Genomic DNA, 16520 nt, shown 5'->3' with positions numbered 1-16520 from the left:
TACTAAAAATTATCATTCAAGAGACTTAGTTCCTTTAAAGAAACTCAGTCATCTGTTTTTGTGAATGTGCCTAAGCCTCTGTGAGGGCAGAAGTGGAGTTCAGGATGTGACTTCTGCAGATGACTGTCTAAAAGAATGTAAGATCTTAAATATTTCTAAGTCAGTGATGGCTGGTAGGAGGAGACTGAATTCAATCAGTGTCTGGTGTTGTTGGTTTGTCTTATTTTGGTTCTCTGGCATGTTCTAGCCACCCTTCTTATCTTTGTGGTCTTTTAATGCACATAACACAGTTGATAAGGTGGGGATATACAAACAAAAATACACAAAAGTCTCCTCATTGGTAAGGTGGTCTTTTTCTTCCAGTTGTCTTTTACAATGCTGCTTTATAGATGGATTGTGCCCCGTAGTGACTTTCTGAATTTCTGTCACTGTCATCCCTTCCACGCAAGCTGCAACCCTCAGATCTGTCTTGTAAAGTTGCTTTCCCACCCACCTTAGATGGCCCTCGTTCTACAGGCTGGCGAGAGCACATGGAACGACGGCGGAGATTTGAATTTGATTTCCGGGAGCGGGACGACGAGCGGGGCTATCGGCGAGTGCGCTGCGGGAGCGGCAGCATGGATGATGACAGGGACAGCCTCCCTGAGTGGTGCTTAGAAGATGCAGAAGAAGAAATGGGAACGTTTGACTCTTCTGGAGCGTTTCTCTCCTTAAAGGTGAAAAGCTGTCTTTTGCCTTGTATGTGTTTTTAGCAAACGTCTTGTTATGTCAGGTGGATTATGAATGGTTGTTTACTTTAATAGAAGGTGCAGAAGGAGCCAATTCCTGAGGAACAGGAAATGGACTTCCGACCTGTGGACGAAGGGGAGGAAAGATCTGACTCTGAAGGGAGCCACAGTGAAGATGCCAAAGATCATGAAAAGACTACCAAGAAGGAGGGGGAGAAAACAGATAGAATAGTGTCAGGTAAGCGTCTGTTGTATGCTACAGTTTAGAATTTCAGTTAATTCAGTTAAGTAGAATCATGCAATGTTACAGAAGCAGCAGAAGAAGCAGTCCAAACATCTTCACCGGCTACCAGGTCAGAGAGCCCACCAAAATCCCAGCTTCAAGACTCGCTGCAGACAAGCCTTTTTGAAAGGAAAGAGGAGTCTGTCCCAGAAAGAACAGAAAAAACAGAAGATAAAGAAAGTCGAACAGAGAATGCACCGCCAGCCAAATTGCCCAACAGAGGGGAAGGTAATAAACTCAATTCATTAGACTTCCATTACACATTGTGATCTTAGAAGTTCTCTTTAAAGATTGGATTATGGTGATGATAGCCTAGAACTTGCCAAGTCTGGTCTATAAATGGAAATAAGATCAGTGGAAATGCAGTTCTGAATGCTTGCAGTATACTGAACTTCCCATGAGTGAATTGCCCGTGTCCCTTGTGCTTGAGTAGGTCTGTCTGGACAAATGTGTGTAGCCAGGGAACAGATATTGACCTGTGCACTGTTAGAACTAAACTGCTTGTCCCTTCAAGTTTGTGGTTGGGTGCCTGTGCCATAAAGAGTACCAGTGTGCAGTTGTGTATTGGAAGATCTGAAAATAATTTGGTGAAATCTTTGACTGTTGAATATTTTCTACAGTAAGTTCCAAGAAGTTGTTTTCGTTTATGTTAAAGATACTGAGCTGGTCTTAACATTTTCCTTTAGATTTGGCTTCTGCTGCTCAACCTTTGCCACAGATATCTGCAGACACAGCTTCTCCTGCTCATCTTTCTCCTCCTGTTTCCAATTCAAATCCTGCCCTACGACCAGTTCAGACACCTGTAACAGCTGCTCCAGGCATGAGCAATGTTCCCACTGACCCAGATGATGAAGAGGGCCTCAAACACCTAGAGCAGGTAAAATTTTCAAATTCCTTTGTTGTTAATGATTGTGAGAGTGTGGGAATGTAGAATGCAAGAAGAAACACTTGAAGCACATAAAAGGAAAAATGCAGATAAAAGTTTACAGTCCACGGTATGTTCTGACACATTTCTTCCCTCCATTATCTTAGAGAATAATTTGAGTGTGCTAGTACTTTATTGAGGAAAGTGTTACAGAGCTACAATCCCAATGCTGCTGTCTGCTATCAAGTAACTGTACCATTTGCGCTGAGAAACCACAGTATGCTCAATATGTTTGTTTAAAAAAAACCTTACAGAAGTTTAGTGACTGTGTTATTTAGTCTATCTTATGATAGCTCTCATACCTATTTTATTCCTCACCATGTTGGTACATATAATGAAGTGTGGGACCTCAGTAAGTAGTTTTAAGCTTTACTTAAGAATGGAAACCATATTTATTCATGTTTCTGACAAAAGGTAAACTGAGCTCAGAGATTCTTGAGTTGCCTATACTTCCACTCTTGAGCATTAAGTAATAAGTTTGATATTTGTGTGCTGACGCAGTCAGCAAGCAGCTAACACCTGTATTTTTTGATGATTCCAATGTCTTCTGCAGCAAGCAGAAAAAATGGTGGCCTATCTACAAGACAGTGCTGTTGATGATGAAAGACTAGCAGCAAAAATTCAAGAGCACAGAGCAAAAGGCTCTTCAATGCCGTTGTTCCATGAAGCCATGCAGAAGTGGTACTACAAAGATCCCCAAGGAGAAATTCAGGGTAGGTCTGTGCCCTTTACACTTCCTCTTTTGTTTCACAGAACTGTTAAAGACTTCATCACAAACTTACCACCAGCCAAATCTGATGCTTTTGTTTTGCCAAAAGTGGCAGAAGGAATTAATGCTACTGAAGTTGATTTTAAAAATCAATCCTTCTACCCATCACTGCCCCTATCAGCAAATTCAGTGTACAGATCTGTATTTTTTTATGGCTAAAGTTTGCCATTACTCCATGTTTCTTAAATTGAGGTTAGACTCAAACTAGTTTTTCTTCATGTCAGCAATTACTCAAGTTTCCAGATAAGGGAAACAAAAAAAAATGTGACCGTTCAATAGCTTCTTGAAAAATCACTGAAATCACTTTCCCAGTCTCAGCCCAAAGACCTTGAGTACTCAAAGGAGGGGCAGAGTAAAAATTTTCCCAAACCAATTCTCTACACAGTCTCAGTTTTAATTGTACTTGCAGCCAGCGCATTGAGTTCATATAATACCAACTGTTTTGTGCTTGTGGTGGTCACTTAAGTCATCTTAGGTTTTTTGCAATTACATTTGGAACCGGCCTTTCCTGTAGATACTTGCATTCTTGGTTTCAGAAAGTACTTCTGGTCTTGGGGCTCTGCTTTAGCAGCTACTGAAGTTCCTCTCAGTCAGAGAGCAAGTTGCTTACTTGCTTTATTTCACTACGTAGTAACTTTTCAATGTTGAGTATCATTGGCTTCCTCAGCTGTGAACTCTATGTAGGATTTGCAGGTATATGTGGCTCTGTGCCAGTCTCTTGCTTGTACATATTACATGTCTTTAAACTTCAAGGGCTGAAGGAAAAAAGTTGCAAGTGTTCAAGAAGTTTTCTTGATTTGCTCAGTGTGCTTCAAACTGTTAGTTGCTGCTAGGTGTTCATTGCTGACTGGTTGTCTAACAGCTTCTTGTTAGATCAAGTGCTTCCTTGAATATGACCTCCAGAAGAAGAGAACAACTTTCTCTTGGGATACTGCTTGTGACTTCATATTCTCTAGGAAGAAAGGAAGAATTTTCTTCAGATGCTTCATATGGAGAATGCTAGAGTTAACAAATACTTGTGCTTTTCAGAAAATATTCTTGCAACACTCATCTGTAGTTCTTACTCTAAATAATCTGTTTTTCTTAAACTGGCTTCATCTCCAGTTGGATGTGTTGAATTAGTATGAGGTTTCACTCCTTTGCAGGGAGTGACTGAAGTCTTACGAAAAAGTGGAATTATAAGTTTCTAAGACAGAAAGGAGAAATTGTTTTTATCATCTTTAAAAGCTTTATCTTGCAACCAGAGGTGATTCTGCTCATTTGCTGAATTCAAAAAGCAGGACTTGTTTAAAATGTATGAATTCCTCCAAATTGAAGGCAAAGGTTGAAACTGGCTAAGGTAGCTTAATTATCTGTGTCCTGTGAGGGACATGGTGCTTATGATCTTAGCTATAGCAGATGCTGCTGAGATCTGGACTGGAAATTTAAACTGTTAACTCAATGCTGAGCCTTGAAGAGGTCAGCTTCACTGGAAGACAGAATATTCATTACCTGGATTGAGCTCTGCAGTACTGGGATTGCTCAGCTTTTGTCTGAGTTGGCATCTCCCTTCCTTGCATGGTGAAAGCCATCATGCACTTCTCAAGTCTATTTGGAGGAACATCATAGCCGTTGTAGAGATTCAAATATGTTCAAAGTTAGAGTGTTAATGTGTATAAGTTGTCGATCCAGACAAGTGAATGAGAAGGACAGAAACCCCTGATGTGTTACTTTAACAGGCACCTGCGCTCTTTTGTTTCCAGTAAGCTCAACTTGAATTTCCTTCTCTTTTTCCTTATGTGTGTTGGTTGATATCATTTCAGGTCCTTTCAGTAATCAGGAGATGGCAGAGTGGTTCCAGGCTGGATATTTCACTATGTCGCTGTTGGTTAAGAGAGCTTGTGATGAGACTTTCCAGCCACTTGGTGACATCATGAAAATGTGGGGCAGGGTTCCCTTCACTTCAGGTCCAGCACCACTTCCACATCTGGTAATTATGAGATGGTTACTATATTCAGATATTCCTGTAACAAATGGAAATTTAATTATGTACGTATCAAATACTTTGTCTTATAAATGCAGGTATTCTGAGCACTGAAGTTGAACACTGTGTTAAAATACCTTTTTGAGATGAGAAAAGACAGTTTCAGTGTGACAGTTTTGCCACTACTAGTCCTGTTGTCCTGTGGTACATACAAGTGCAGTATATTTCATGTTCACTGTACTATTCTCTGAGTATTGATCTTTGTGTTTTTCTGTTTTTTCAACTCTTCTGTGCAGGACAATCATTTCTATAACTTGCATTTGTAATATATTACTGTTGCTGCATGTTAGAATAATGTTTAATTCCTAAACATAGGGTGAGCTGGACCAAGAGCGTCTGACTAGACAGCAAGAGTTGGCCCTGATCCAAATGCAGCACCTCCAATATCAGCACCTTCTGATACAGTAAGACTACCAGTCCCAGCGGTCTTCCATTGGCTGTGCTCTGCTCTGCATTTTTAATCATCTTTGTTATTGTTTCCTTGGGCAGTGGGGAAGGTAGTGCTTTACCTCCAACAGCAATGGCCTGCTTCTACATATAATAGAGGCCTCGTAGTCTACAGGATTAGAGCAGAGAGTGGCTGCCAAAGGCATGCTTTTTGGAGTTTTGTATTTCATAGCTATTTCGATGGGACCTGCTACTGTAGGTAGCCATTAAAGGTCTAACTGAGTCCCAGCTAGCCTTGTAATGCAGTTTTGATCTGCTGGAGTCAGGAGAAGCTTTCCTATCTTTTAACTGGAGATGGAGAAAGCTGTAAACTTATTTTGTCAGTTCAACTTTTTTGAAGATCAGCATAAGGTAACTGCTGGAGAAGTGCAGGTTATCTCTTTCTGCCAAAGTTGTCAGCTGCAGTTCATTTCTGGCCAGTTCGAATTTGTTTTGTAAGAAATTGGAGAAAAAGTGATTGGGTTACTGTTAAAGAGCTCCTAACAGAATTATTATTTTCAAATACTGATTGTCTGCTAATGATTTGATAAGACAAGGAAAGAAACCTGGCTATGTACTAGGGAGTACCTTCAGGTACTAGGGAAGAGACTGATTCATGTAGGTGGGCAGTCTTCAAAGCCAGATTAACATGTGCATGCCCTAGAAACAAAGTGTTGGACACTGACCTCCAGCTCAGGTAGGAGAAGGTGAAAAGAGATCTGATTCTGTCCATGTGCACCAGGTTCTTGTATTCTTGTATTTTGATACTCCCCGAGGCTTCCATTCTGTGTTTTTTCCCAAGTAATTAGCATGTATATTAGATAGGTCAGTGGGCATTTGTTCTAGAGAATGTCCACAGCTTCTGCAACATCTTAAATAGATAAGCAAGTGAACAAATACCAGAGATTCTCTGCTTCTCTTTTGTAGACAACAGTATGCACAGGTTCTGGCTCAGCAGCAAAAAGCAGCCCTCTCATCCCAGCAGCAGCAGCAGCTTGCTATTCTCTTGCAGCAGTTCCAGGCTCTGAAAATAAGGTGAGTTAGCTTAGACTTGAGCTGGATTCCATTCATTTTATATTCTGACTTAATGTACAATGATTATAATCTTGTCAGTAGCCCATTTTGCTCATATTTGAGCATTGTGTGCTGTAAAGTTGGAATCAATTTGAAACAGTTGCAGGATGTGGAGTGCAACTTTATATAGCTTTTACCTTAGTCTATGTTTAGAAACCAGGAGAAAAATCTCATGGTTAAAATCAGATCCTTGTCAAATCTGTTTTGCTGATAACAGCATGGCTTTGCTAACTGAATTCTGCAGTCAGTACTGGATGATGGCTGTTACTCAGGCTAGCCTATGTACAGCAGAAGCAAAGCTGTAGCAGTAGCTGGTGTAGTCCTTGTCTTGACAGCAGGGGTGAGATGAGCAAGAACTCTGCAGGAAAGTACTTCTTGCTGCATCACATTTTTGTTTTTAATAGAGGTGTGGAAGGAAAGGGGTATGTTACAAGTTACTGAATCTCATGTGTGTTCAGAGCACTCCTCTCCCTGTAAGCAATGTTGACTCTTCTGTTGATATTACAGAATATCAGAGCAGAACATGATGCCACCCGTTACAAGGTCTGTGTCAGTGCCGGACACTGGCTCAATATGGGAACTTCAGTCAGCTTCACAGCCTACAGGTAAGATGTTTAGTGTGTATTGGGTCCACTGAGGAAAAGTTCGCAGATTAAAAGGCAGCATCTTTGTTGAGATAATTGCTCCCTCTTTTACACTAAGGGAAATTACTTTTGCATTGGTATTTTGGGGCCTGGTTCAGGCTGCTTCACATTACAGTTTAAGAGCTGCAAAGAGTATGATGGTTCTTCCTATGGGTTATGTGAAGCCCTGATTAGAAGGGATTGATTGTTATGTTGTAAAGGTGTTTCCCTCTGATGGGAGGAGCTGTAACAGCTAGTTCTTGAGTAGAATTTATAGGAAACCCGGTCTTGTTGGTTGAATAAACCTTGTTCTACAAGAAGATAGTGTAGCCCTCTAGTGACTAAAACTCACGTATTAAGGTTTTAATTCCTAAAATATAATGGCATGCTTAAGATTTTTGCATTCCGTTTGTTCCTTATTGATGTGCTTATTTTTGCTTGTAAATGTTTTCTTTTTAACTGTCCAGTCTGGGAAGGAAGCAGTGTCTGGGATCTCCCCATCGATACTGCAGCTCAGGGACCAGCTCTAGAACAACTTCAGCAGCTTGAGAAGGCCAAAGCTGCAAAGGTCAGAAACTACTTTGTATTTTAACAAGTTGTGTTTTATTGAGTCCATGGAAGACTTGTAGTTCCTCAAACTTCATGCTGCGGTGTTCAATTTTTGAGAATTTCACTGAAAACCTCACAATGATCAGTGCATTATAGAAACCTGTGATGAAATTCTTGTGGACTACTGTTTGTAAGTGACTACTGTGGAGGTACTACTGACCTCTAAAGTAGTGGTTGTATTTTTACAGTTTGTCAAAACAAACAAACAAAAAACCCAAACACTACATTTGCTAGCTGTTTTTGTTTTAAAATGGGTTCGTCATGAGCAATCAAGACAAATCACAGGAAAGAACACTTAGTCTTTCTCTTAATCCTGCCATATTTTAACCAGAATTGGTTTGGGGAATAGTTAATTCCTATGGATGAATAGGATTAAGTTTGAATCTGAACAATTCTGTTGTTTTTCAGAAGTAGTTTATTCTATGATGGCTGCAAAGCAACTCTCTAGTAGCTTCTGAAGCAGGAGTTAAAGGAGCTAATGGTGAAAGAACTGATGTTTGATACAGAACCAAAATTGTCAGAAATCGTACTAGACAGTATTGTAGGAATTTGACCCCACTAAGTAGCCAGTTCAGATAACCTTGCATTTAAGGAAGAGCATCTGTCAGAGGCTTCATCTGCTGTGTTGTTATTGTAATCTCAACAGATAAGCCCTAGGAATTGGTGTAGGAATATGCTACCTGCATCTGAGTGTAGTCTTATGTGAATTGTAGCTAGAGCAAGAGAGGAGAGAAGTGGAAATGAGGGCCAAACGAGAGGAAGAAGAGAGGAAAAGGCAGGAGGAGCTTCGGAGGCAACAAGAAGAACTACTTAGGAGGCAGCAGGAAGATGAGAGGAAACGACGGGAAGAAGAAGAACTGGCCCGCAGGAAGCAAGTGAGTTTCCTCAATGTAGTTCATATCTAATTTTAATACTTGATAAAACTCACTTTAAAAATCCTGTGGGATCTGACTAATCTTTGGTAGGTGTGTATGAAGACACTTAGAATATTTTTCATGTGATTATATAAAGTTATCTTTGGTTCTTGATTTTTTTAAAATTCGAGAGCCTAGATTATAGTTTGAGAAATGGGCTCTGCTGATTCACTTTCAAGATAAGCTCCTTTTTGCAAGCTGAGTGGCTTTATTCCATATGGAACATTGCCTTCCAGTTTCTTAGTAGCAGTAATAGACTTAAGTTAGTTGCCCAGTTATTGCGTGTTTAATGTTCATTGACCATTTATGCTATCTTGTTTTGATATGGATATGTTCTGGAATAGGGTCTTGACTGAGCAAGTGTTTCAAATGAATAAAATGTGGAGGGGGATACAGGAATAAAAACAAGTAAAATTTATCTGATTTTTTTTCCCCTCTAATTTAGTAAAGCATTTTGCTGAAGAAATTATTTGGGGTATGTATTGGTGTCAGTATTATTTCCTTAAAGTGTTGGACAAGCAGATTTATTGAAAGGAATGATGTGGTTTGCGTTTAAGAGTATGGTGACTGTAGGATCTAGAGCATGTTCTTAATTCTTAACAATATGCTATTTAGAGAAATTACTAGTTTAAAGTTTCTGACAGTGACTTCTGAGTTCCACGTAGAAAATAGGTGAAATGTTTTTGAAGAGCAGTAGGAGGCAAGGACAGTGAAGGTTAGTTTTCAGTGCACACAAAGGATTATGGCAAGCACCTTTCTGAGTTTATTCACCAAGAAATGAGTCAATACATGCTCTAAAGTAGCACGTGCAACATAGCAGAAAATAGTAATTTTTTTCTCCATAGTATTTTGTATTTGCTTAGGTAGTTGTAAAAGAGCATTTTCCACTTTCGGATTTAAGGATCGTGCTTTCAAAGAAGTTTCAGGAATCTTCAGTTTTATTTGCAGCTTAGTTGTAGACCTTAATTCATGTAGCATTTGGATTTTATCACTGAAATGTAATTTAATGCAATGCAGTGTGATACCTAGTTAGTTCTCATGATGCCATTAACAACCAAGTCTATGAATAAATGGTTCCTTACTTGAATACCTTTAATACAGCAAGTCATGATGGTATACAGTGGAAACTACCCTTTCAGACTTCAGTGGAAAATTCAAGCAGTAATATACTCCAGAATTTAACTGAGTTAAGTTACTGTAGATCGGTTTCAGTAATAACTGATTTTCAGTTGATCACCTGGTATTTCAGTGTGTTTCATCCGCTGTGGCTCTGCATAGACCTGGGATGTGTTCTTTTCAGACTAAGTTCTGCTGTTGTGCATAACTTTCTGGAAATGTCCATTAAGTTCCAAAGTTCTCTGGGTACTCTGGATTTGTACTGTAAGCAATCTGACTTTCCCTTTCTGAGATGTCAGTGGGAAATAATTGTTTACAAGGAGGAAGCAGAATGGGTCTGAAAAGCAGTAACAAGAAGCTGCTTAGCTCATTATCAGTGGAATAAATACAATAATGCTGACATCCGAGCAAGAATGTCTTGAGGTAACAAAGTTGAAGCATTTCTATGGAAAGAGGAAAATATTATTATTCTTTATTTAAAGAAAAGAAAAACCTGGTGTAATATTTGAATCTGACTTCTGTACTGGAAGGCGTTGTAGAGTCAGGGATGAACTGATTTGTTAGCATGGATTATACAGAGGAGATGATGCTTAACAAATTTGATTAACTTCTTTTGAGGAGATGGCAGTGAGAGCTGAGAGGGGTGAAGCAGTAGACTTAATCTGCCTGGACATCAGGAAGGCTTTTGATGTAATACTGCATAAAAGACTAGTATATAAGGTTAGTAAATATACTGTTGATGGTGAATTCTAAAAAAAAAAAAAAAACACGCACTAGAAATTCAATTCTGTAGGTTGAAATGTCATAGCAAATGTTGAATCCGATTTTGTTCTTTAGATTTCATCAATTACCTGCTCTGTAAAATTACAAACAGTATTTCTCAGCTTGTGTAGCTCCTGTATTTTTTTGCTTCTGATTTCATATTTTCTACGTAGTAATGATTGATTGCTTTCAGGAACAAAATGTAAGGTTTAATAGTTTCTCTGAATTATGTTTCATGTTCTTCTTCAAAGCATTGTCTCAAAGATTAAAAACCACAAAACTAAAAGATCTATAATCCCTACTAACATAGGAAAGCAGAACTGCAGGTGTTAGCAACTGCAAAAATCCAGAACAATTTATCTAAGAATCCAGAACCTCCCAAATTCAGTATTGCTACTTAAGGATGTTGAGAGATGTTGCAGATAATTTACAAGATCGGATGTAGTTTATAAAGCAAGACATGTCCTTGAAAACAATTATGAGAAAAGGTGGTTAATACTAGAGAATGTTGGGATCCTCTTGGAGTCAGAAGCCATGAATATGGGAGCACTAAGAGCAAAAGGAACGAGCGTGCCTTCTGTCTCATCCAAGTCAGTAGCAGAAAGTTGGAGAGCTTTAAATGATTTTTGTCACGTGCTCAAACAAAAGCACTGAACAAGTACAAAGATGCAGAAGTATTAAGAGAGTCTTTCCTTATAGCTGTGATGACTATTTAAAAAAAAAAAAGTTTATTAGTCACGATATTCCCAACTTTTCATGATCTTGTGGGTTTTGTTTCATTTTGATACACTATTCATCTTTAGATAACTAAGGAAGAGAAGTTTTTTTTGTTGATTCTTGTCATTCACCAGTGTCTCTTCCACCATGCCTTAGGAAAAGATCCCTGCAACTTTATTGATGTTTCTTTTAATCTCATTTCCAAAAAGGAAAGCAGAGATGTCAATGACCTGCTGTTATACAGGAGGATGTGGTGACTGCTCACCTCTCCTAAGTACTGCATGTTATGGCAATGACTGGTGCTGCACATTCCACCAGCAGCTCAGCATCGTGAGTTTGAGCTCCTGGCATGTGGCCTCCAGTCACACAGAACACTGGCACACCTCCAGCCTTCTTGGTAGACTTTTTAGTTAAAGAAACCAGGAGCAATTTCTCAGCACTTGCACTGGGACACTTGATTATTGTTACTTGACTGCATGTGTCCAATTAAGTTAGTTACAGGCCCAGGTTACAGACATGGTCTAGACATTGCATGTTGTGCTTGAAGCTTTTCTGAATGTCAGATCTAAAGCTTTTAATCGTTTACAAGAAATGATTCACAGGCTATTTTGTATCCAGCTAGTGGAAAAAAAGAACTTAGAGCAGTGAACTTTTGTAGCATTTCCCGCTAAGCTGCTGAAGTGATATCCATGAATATATATTATTTCTTGGCTTGCAGCCTGTGGTTCTTAGAATCATAGAATTGCCCAGGTTGGGAAAGACCACCTAGATCATCCAGTCCAACCACCCCCCTACTGCCAACTTTTCTCACTAAACTGTGTTCTTTAGTACATGTAAAATGTTTCTTCAGCACCTGCAGGGATGGTGACTCCACCACCTCCCTGGGCAGCCCATTCCAGAGCCTGAGCGCTCTTTTGGAGAAGAAATGTTTCCTAACATCCAACTCAAACCTCCCCTGGCACAACTTCAGGACTAGAAGGAATGGCCTCTTGCTCTTCAGTGGCCTAGAATTGGTTAGGAAAAATGCTTTGTCTGATGGATGTTGTAGACATCTGGAGTTAGCCAATGTCAGGAAGAAACCTGATTCAGTTGATACTGCAATTTACGTATGCTGTGTGCATATAAAGATTTGCTATCTGATTTACTGTGAGGGTTTTAAGTTAATTCGGAAACTTCCTGTTTTACCAGACTTCTAATTAATTATATCTGTGATGCACAATTAATCTCCCTTAGAGCTGTGATTAATATGTTACATACAAAAGACCTCAGAATATTTGCACAGTACTAATTGATTTAAAAAAAATGTTTATGAAGGCTTGAAAATAGTTCTCATCCAAAATGTATGTAGAAGATATGAAAAGCAGGATACCCTTGGTACTGTTGCTGGATTTCAAAGATCAGAAAGGCAGCAAAAAGCAAGGTTATTTCATGCAAGAGGAAGACATGATTGGGGGAAAATTGGCTAGACATTCACCGGTTCAGTGAGCAGAAAGCCTGTTGTGCTCTGTTCTGAAAGTACGTACGTAGGTCTCTCTGAAAGTAATGCATCCTACTTATTTTCATGGAAATTAGAGCAGATAGGAGTAGCACAATATCCATTTGATAGAGCAAATTCTCAACTACAAAACACTATTTTTCAGCAGAGGCATCACCATTAGCTCTGCATTTTCAGTGATGAACAGGAGCCTGCATGCTGTGCTTGTAGTGGTCTGCACCAGCAGAAGTGACCACTGCTCCACCCACCACCTCATTGTGCTCACTGTTTGGTGTCTATAAACCATCATCAGCAGTTGCTGAATGTCACTGGGTGCCTCTTTTTTCCCCACACAGAGGAATTCAGTGACTCACCTTTGCTCTGTACACACCATTTGTTAGGCACCATTTGTCAGACTGCCTCTCTGCTGCCATCTGTCACACAGGAACAACAGGCAGCAGGATGCTGGCACGAAGGTTCAACCTCTGCTTCTGTCCCACTCACGTCTACCTCTGACCTTGTGGGCCAGCATCATAAAATAGAAGCCATTACTTTGGGAGCAGCCCTTGTAGCTGTTCATGTTACTCTTCAGAGCATTAGGAAAGAGCATTGATGGTTTTTTTTTTAATTATTTTGTTAGTGGGAAAGCAAAACGTAATTTGTTAGAAGTTAAGTAACTTATGGATAGCTCAAAATCAAACCTTTCCGGAGCTCTTTAATTGCCATTGGTATTTAAATAGTGTAGGAATAGGCCCTTTCATTGAGTTCCACAGATCTGGCACTTGCAGAGCTTACAGCATCCTTAACTGCACTGGGCTTCTCCTTTTTATTCCTGGTGTCTGGACATGTGGTTTGAGCTTTGAGCTCTGTGTGTTTTAGTGCGTGTTCAGAAATTCCTCTAAGTAGGAAAAGTTTCCACTTACAGCTGACCCCCCAAAAAAGAGGTTGTTGAGATGCTTCCACATTAAAATACATGTTCAAGTGTAGTTAGTATCGTTAGGAAAGAGGAGCTGCACCCTCCTTTTATTGTTTCCATTTTCAATGCCATTGTTTTTAAAAACAAATAATGCTTGATTTCCCTATTTCTTTACTCATTGAATTAATTCATTGATGAGATGCATCGGAACTTGTTAGTTTGAGTTCCCTCTTTTGTTTTGCCAGTGCTTAGCTTCGAGCTTAGGAAATTTCCTTGAGACCATTCATTTGACCAGACCGTGTTGTAGTCTGTTGTGATGTGGTTGGTCAGTGATGTGGCAATTACAGATTGACCTTCCTTCCCATCTCCAGGAGGAAGCCTTGAGGCGACAACGAGAGCAGGAAATTGCACTAAGACGGCAGCGGGAGGAAGAGGAGAGACAACAGCAGGAAGAAGCACTTAGGAGGTTGGAAGAGAGGAGAAGAGAAGAGGAAGAAAGACGGCAGCGAGAAGAATTAATTCGTAAACAGGTGAAAACCAGCAAAGGGGATTCCTCGTATTGGGGAACTTGCACTTCCTGCCTGCTGATTGACACTGTCACAGGCCCTAAGTCAAAGTAAGCTTAAAACATGGATAGTTTCATGATAACTTTTAGGTCCAGTTAAGATTTGATACTTACTTCAAAATCCTTTTTTAAGGCCTTTCTTGATGTTCATACCATTTCTGCCCCACCACGCAGTCATCTTGTTAGTTAGCAGAGACGACATCTCAGTTTTAGGTCTCTTGTTCAGCAGTAAACATCACTTTGTCAACTTTTTTTTCTTTCATGTTAGAAAAGCCTTTTTTTCCTTTTTTCTTTCCACATTTCATTCCATTGAACGTATAGTGCTGTCTGACTAAATAGTGCAAGCAGATAAAAGAAGTTCAGACTGAGAAGTGCATAACTTCTAAAAGGAAAATGGGATGAAATTCTCTGGTCTAAACTAGAGATACGCCATTCTTTTCCAAATCTCTTGTGGAGCGAAGGGGAAACTTGTACTTTGAGAGGATATAGCTTACATATTGGGCTTTCTTGCCTGAGAAATATAGAAGTAAATAAACAATCTAAACATTACAGATTAAAGACCAATAGGCCTCTCTCTTCTGTCAGGATCTTAGTACCACAGAGTACAAATAATTTAGTTTTTCTGAGTCTGCTTAGACTGTACTTTTCTTTATGTCCTGGGAAGGAAGAGGAGGCTGCCAAGTGGGCACGTGAGGAAGAGGAAGCTCAACGGCGACTTGAGGAAAGTCGGCTACGGATGGAAGAAGAGGCAGCCAGACAACGGCTCGAAGAAGAAGAGCGAAAGCGCAAGGAGCTGGAACTCCAGCGCCAAAAAGAAATAATGAGACAGAGGCAGCAACAGCAGGAAGCTTTACGACGACTGCAGCAGCAGCAGCAGCAACAGCAACTTGCCCAAATGAAGGTAACGCTTTTCTATGGTTTAACTTTTCCTTAGCTTAGTGTGTGGTGTGGAACCAGAGCAGGATTCAGAGTTGTCTAGGCAGAACAGAGAGGTCTGGACTTCCTGGAGAGAGCAGAGGATGAATAGTTGATTTGGTGAATGTTAGGAGATGCAAGAGAAAGTTAAGCTGCAAAATGAAAAATGTTCAGTCAAAAGGAGCTCATTGAAGAGGGATTTGCTGGTTAGTACAGATGTTTGTTCTGCTCCGGTGCAATGGAAGGGCTGGTGTAAAGTTGAGAGGTTTCAGTTTCAGAAGTCTTTGTTGTTTTTCAGACAGTGATGTTACCTTATTCTTGATGCACTGTATCTTTGGTTCTGCAGTTCATAAGAGGGCAATTTGGAGAAACAGCTTGTATTTGAATGCTCTTGTATTATTTTATACTTTGAAATGTTTTGTTGAAATTCAAAAGTAACCTTTCTCTTCCCTGTGCTGTGAGCTTGTTTTCTTCACAGTTATACTTCAACAGTGTTCTGTAAAAAGGTTTCACAATTTCTAGTGATGTTTTCTTTTGACCCAGCTCCCTTCATCTTCAACATGGGGTCAGCAATCAAATTCAGGAGCTTGTCAATCCCAGGCCACACTGTCACTGGCAGAAATCCAAAAGCTAGAAGAAGAACGAGAACGGCAGCTTCGAGAAGAGGTAAACACTGACACTAATGGAGTGTAACTTTTTTGAAGTGGACTTTGTGTGACTGCTTAACTGTTATTAGAAGTAATCTTGGGAAGGTAATAAAGTGCTAGAAGAAGATATTCCTCTAGGACCCTGAATACTTGGCAGATTGCACTCGATTATTAGATGGAATAATGCTGTTTGGGGCTAATAAACAACTGGTATTTTACCAGTTACTTAGTGCATCCTTGTTAAGAAGAACTGTAACAGCTCAAAAACATTACAACTTCAGAATTCTCCAGAATAAACTGAATTCCATTTAAAAATTATTTTCTCAGCTAGAATTTAGAATAGTAACGATCTCTTGAAAGCATGCACAAGCATTTTGTTGTTACTGTTTGCAACAGCAAAGGCGTCAGCAGCGTGAACTAATGAAAGCTCTCCAGCAACAGCAGCAGCAACAGCAGCAAAAATTATCAGGCTGGGGTAATGTCACCAAACCAACAGGCACTACCAAGTCACTGCTGGAGATACAGCAGGAAGAGGCAAGGCAAATGCAGAAACAACAGCAACAGCAGCACCAGCAGCCAAACAGAGTCAGAAATACTACGGTATGTTCCCTCTTTATCTAATCCGTTTGTAGAAGGCAACAGTACATGACAGTTTTCCTTGTCTGTTCATTGCTGCTCTGCCAGGTCTGGTGCTAATAACTGGGATCTCTTTATGTTTCAACAGCACTCTAACCTGCACACCAGCATTGGGAATTCAGTGTGGGGCTCCCTAAACACTAATCCCAGCAACCAGTGGGCATCTGACCTAGTCAGTAGCATCTGGAGTAATGCTGATACCAAAAACTCAAACATGGGTTTCTGGGATGATGCAGTGAAGGAAGTGGGACCTCGTAACTCGACCAATAAAAACAAAAGCAATGCCAGCCTCAGGTAGGAACTGGGGAAGGAGCTTTTGCCAAGAAGGCTACCACTCCTGACATGATGACTTAGCAATTGCAGCATCTTCGTGTACATTACCTTTCTCTTTGTCACTC

At 40.0% G+C, this 16520-nt stretch overlaps 1 protein-coding gene across 13 annotated transcripts in view; it reads left to right on the top strand.

Annotated features, from left to right (window-relative positions):
* GIGYF2 (GRB10 interacting GYF protein 2) overlaps positions 1-16520 on the top strand; it is a 71028-nt gene that overhangs the window by 49047 nt on the left and 5461 nt on the right. For 6 of the 13 annotated variants that reach the window (XM_090147013.1, XM_090147004.1, XM_090147006.1 and 3 more), the window contains 17 exons: positions 499-716; positions 804-966; positions 1021-1239; positions 1698-1888; positions 2490-2649; positions 4508-4674; positions 5044-5132; positions 6082-6189; positions 6736-6833; positions 7319-7419; positions 8174-8335; positions 10109-10210; positions 13731-13889; positions 14589-14825; positions 15383-15505; positions 15883-16086; positions 16211-16416. In XM_090147013.1, coding sequence (XP_090003139.1) covers positions 499-716; positions 804-966; positions 1021-1239; positions 1698-1888; positions 2490-2649; positions 4508-4674; positions 5044-5132; positions 6082-6189; positions 6736-6833; positions 7319-7419; positions 8174-8335; positions 10109-10210; positions 13731-13889; positions 14589-14825; positions 15383-15505; positions 15883-16086; positions 16211-16416 — 2707 coding nt within the window. The remainder of the gene's footprint in view (positions 1-498; positions 717-803; positions 967-1020; positions 1240-1697; positions 1889-2489; positions 2650-4507; positions 4675-5043; positions 5133-6081; positions 6190-6735; positions 6834-7318; positions 7420-8173; positions 8336-10108; positions 10211-13730; positions 13890-14588; positions 14826-15382; positions 15506-15882; positions 16087-16210; positions 16417-16520) is intronic. The other 7 variants (XM_031604961.2, XM_090147009.1, XM_090147010.1 and 4 more) reach the window with 7 other exon arrangements.

Source organism: Phasianus colchicus, chromosome 10 (assembly GCF_987193195.1).
Source record: "Phasianus colchicus chromosome 10, bPhaCol1.hap1.1, whole genome shotgun sequence".
NCBI classification, from domain to species: domain Eukaryota; kingdom Metazoa; phylum Chordata; class Aves; order Galliformes; family Phasianidae; genus Phasianus; species Phasianus colchicus.
The sequence above is the reverse complement of the archived record's forward strand: the minus strand, read 5'-3'. Positions and strand labels throughout refer to the sequence as shown.